Source organism: Lathyrus oleraceus, unplaced genomic scaffold (genome assembly GCF_024323335.1).
Source record: "Lathyrus oleraceus cultivar Zhongwan6 unplaced genomic scaffold, CAAS_Psat_ZW6_1.0 chrUn0067, whole genome shotgun sequence".
Taxonomy (NCBI): domain Eukaryota; kingdom Viridiplantae; phylum Streptophyta; class Magnoliopsida; order Fabales; family Fabaceae; genus Lathyrus; species Lathyrus oleraceus.
Window position 1 is genome coordinate 85,070 of NW_026112458.1, and position 2,590 is coordinate 87,659.

The window sequence follows — 2,590 nt, forward strand, 5'->3', positions numbered from 1 at the left end:
TCTTAAAAATGAAATAGAGACATAATCAGTTTGCAAATTAAAAAAGAGTATACAATTCTTACAAATGAAATAGAGACATAATCAATTTGCAAATTAAAGTTAAATTGATAAAATATAATAATTATGAATTTCTGAAGTTGAAAAATCACTTTGTATACATGGTAAAAATCCTAATAACCATAGAAATATACCTCCGGATGAAAAAAAAAAGAGAAAAAAAACTAGTTACTTGATCCTCCAATCGAAAGAAGGCTTTCCTTGTAAAGTCTGGTATAACAACAATAATCTTCTCCTTTAATCCCAAGCTCCTCAATTATTTGGGTGCTCAAATCAACATAGGCTAGCCCATCATCTATTTTTCTAAAGAAAATGTATCCGTCAAATCCAATTGGGGCCAGTCAATGGAAGGCATGGGGCCACAAATAAATAGTTTGATCCATGATTCTTTCACACCGAGTTCACCCAGAATAGATATGTGAAAAATATTATTCTTGTCATGATTTGTGATACAAGCAATTGATCCATTTAACCCCGTCAAGTATCCATCATCCAAATCAGATCTTTCATCAATGGGCGTTCTAAAGAACACCTCATGACTCATGTCAAATGACATCATAAATATTTGATCATGTTTACCCTTAACCAACCAATGACATGCACCATTCATGTACAATTCCTCCCCATTAAATGGGTTACCAACACACCATTGAGCCATATCATCCATGTGGAGTATCTTCCAAGAATTATTTCTTAGACTATATATCTCAAAAAAGGAGAAATACATTATACCTTGTGGTGGAGGAGAATCAGGATCATAGTCATTACAACTTGAGCTATCAAACGTTACATATTGAATCACCTTAAAGTCATCTCTTACTTGGTCATAACCAAACCCATGAAAGTCATGAAACACGCCAAGGCGAGGGTGTTTTGGTACAAGCTCATCGGGGCTAGGAGGAATGACAACGAATTCTTCGATAGCTGGGTTCCACAATACATATTTGACCTTATTAGAATCTCTCCTTACATCCTTTGTCCCGATACAAAAAACACCGCTAACACTTGTTTTTCCCAAAATATTAAGATAAAAGTCATCCTCTTGAAATGGAGGTGGCAAAGTTAATTTGATTCTACTATCGAGCAAATTCAATTCAGGATGGTAACGATCAGCACAATCACGTTTAAATATGAGGAGATATGTACGATGATCGTCGGAATTGCTATGAGATATGAAGTGGTTGCGGAACATATTGATGAAATGAGAATTTTCAAATAAAATGGACCATGATTTGCGTACGCAACCAAAACGCTTCAATGATTTAACGGGGAGTTTCGAAAGAACATGGAAGGCAACATCATCGTCAATATACTTTCTGCTAACCTTTGAATCAGACCACTTGTTAAACCGCAGTGATAGCTTCTGCTGATAATCCATGAACAAGTTGAACGGTGATGATTTCTTATGTTGATAATCCGTGGTCGAGTTTAACAGCGGTGATTACTTCTACAAATAATCTATGGTCAAGTTGAACGACGGTGATTGCTTCTGCAAATAATCCATGGTCGAGTTGAACGGTGGTGATAGCTTCGGCTGATTCCGCTTACAAAGAGAGGAAATTTCTTCAATTCATCGATACCGCTGTTGCTTGTGTTTTCTTCTTGTGTTATATATATATATATATATATATATATATATATATATATATATATATATATATATATATATATATATATATATATATATATATATATATAAATTTACTCAAATGACCTATTTTTTCAAAAAATTCTCAAAAGCCAATTTTTTTTAGTAATTTGCTTTTGAATACAATTATTTTTATGTTTAATGATTCTATGAATACAACAACTCTTTTTTTGAAAATTTGGAGCCCGGTTAATTTAACTTTTAAATATTATTATTATAATGAAATAAAATTTTATGGAAAAATAATTAAAAAAAATTCATAAAAGATTTAAATGTAAATTAAGTTCAAATAGTTTTTAAAATGCTAATTTAAATATTTTCTTATTTTACTAAAACTTATTTTGGATTTTAATATTTTTTTAAAATTATTTAATTTTGAAGTCATTTCAAATCATTTTTCATAAATATCATTTTTGAGATACAATTTTTAGTCTAAATTGTAATTACGATTATATTTTAATTTTTAATAACGTATGTCTATATTATAATATATCAAAACTAGTCTTTAAATTTAGAAAAAATAAATATAAATAAAATTTATAAGATTTTGAAAACCAATTTTATACAATTTATTTTTGAAAATACAAAAGAAAATAAAATAATTAAAGCTAAAACAGACCCTTCATTTGATTTAGATTTTGTGAAAAATCATTCTAAAATGCAAATCAAACTGAATATTATTCATTGATTCTGATTTTTTATCTTTAAATTTAAATTAAATGAATTAATATTCAAACTAAATAAACTCATTGTACCTCTATTATAGTAAGTCTATATTTAAATTAATTTTGGTAAAAACAAATCAAATAACCTGATTATAAAAATTATTTTTAAGGAAAAAAAGCAAATATTTTTTAATAAAAGATAATGAGTTTAGTGGATGTC

At 28.5% G+C, this 2,590-nt stretch overlaps 1 protein-coding gene across 1 annotated transcript; it reads right to left on the reverse strand.

Moving 5' to 3' along the window:
- Positions 1-298: 298 nt before the first annotated feature.
- Positions 299-1,626, reverse strand: LOC127112246 (F-box only protein 8-like). The gene has a single exon (XM_051046283.1). The coding sequence runs from the start codon at positions 1,433-1,435 to the stop codon at positions 353-355; it is 1,083 nt and encodes a 360-aa protein (XP_050902240.1). The 5' UTR covers positions 1,436-1,626; the 3' UTR covers positions 299-352.
- Positions 1,627-2,590: the final 964 nt, after the last annotated feature.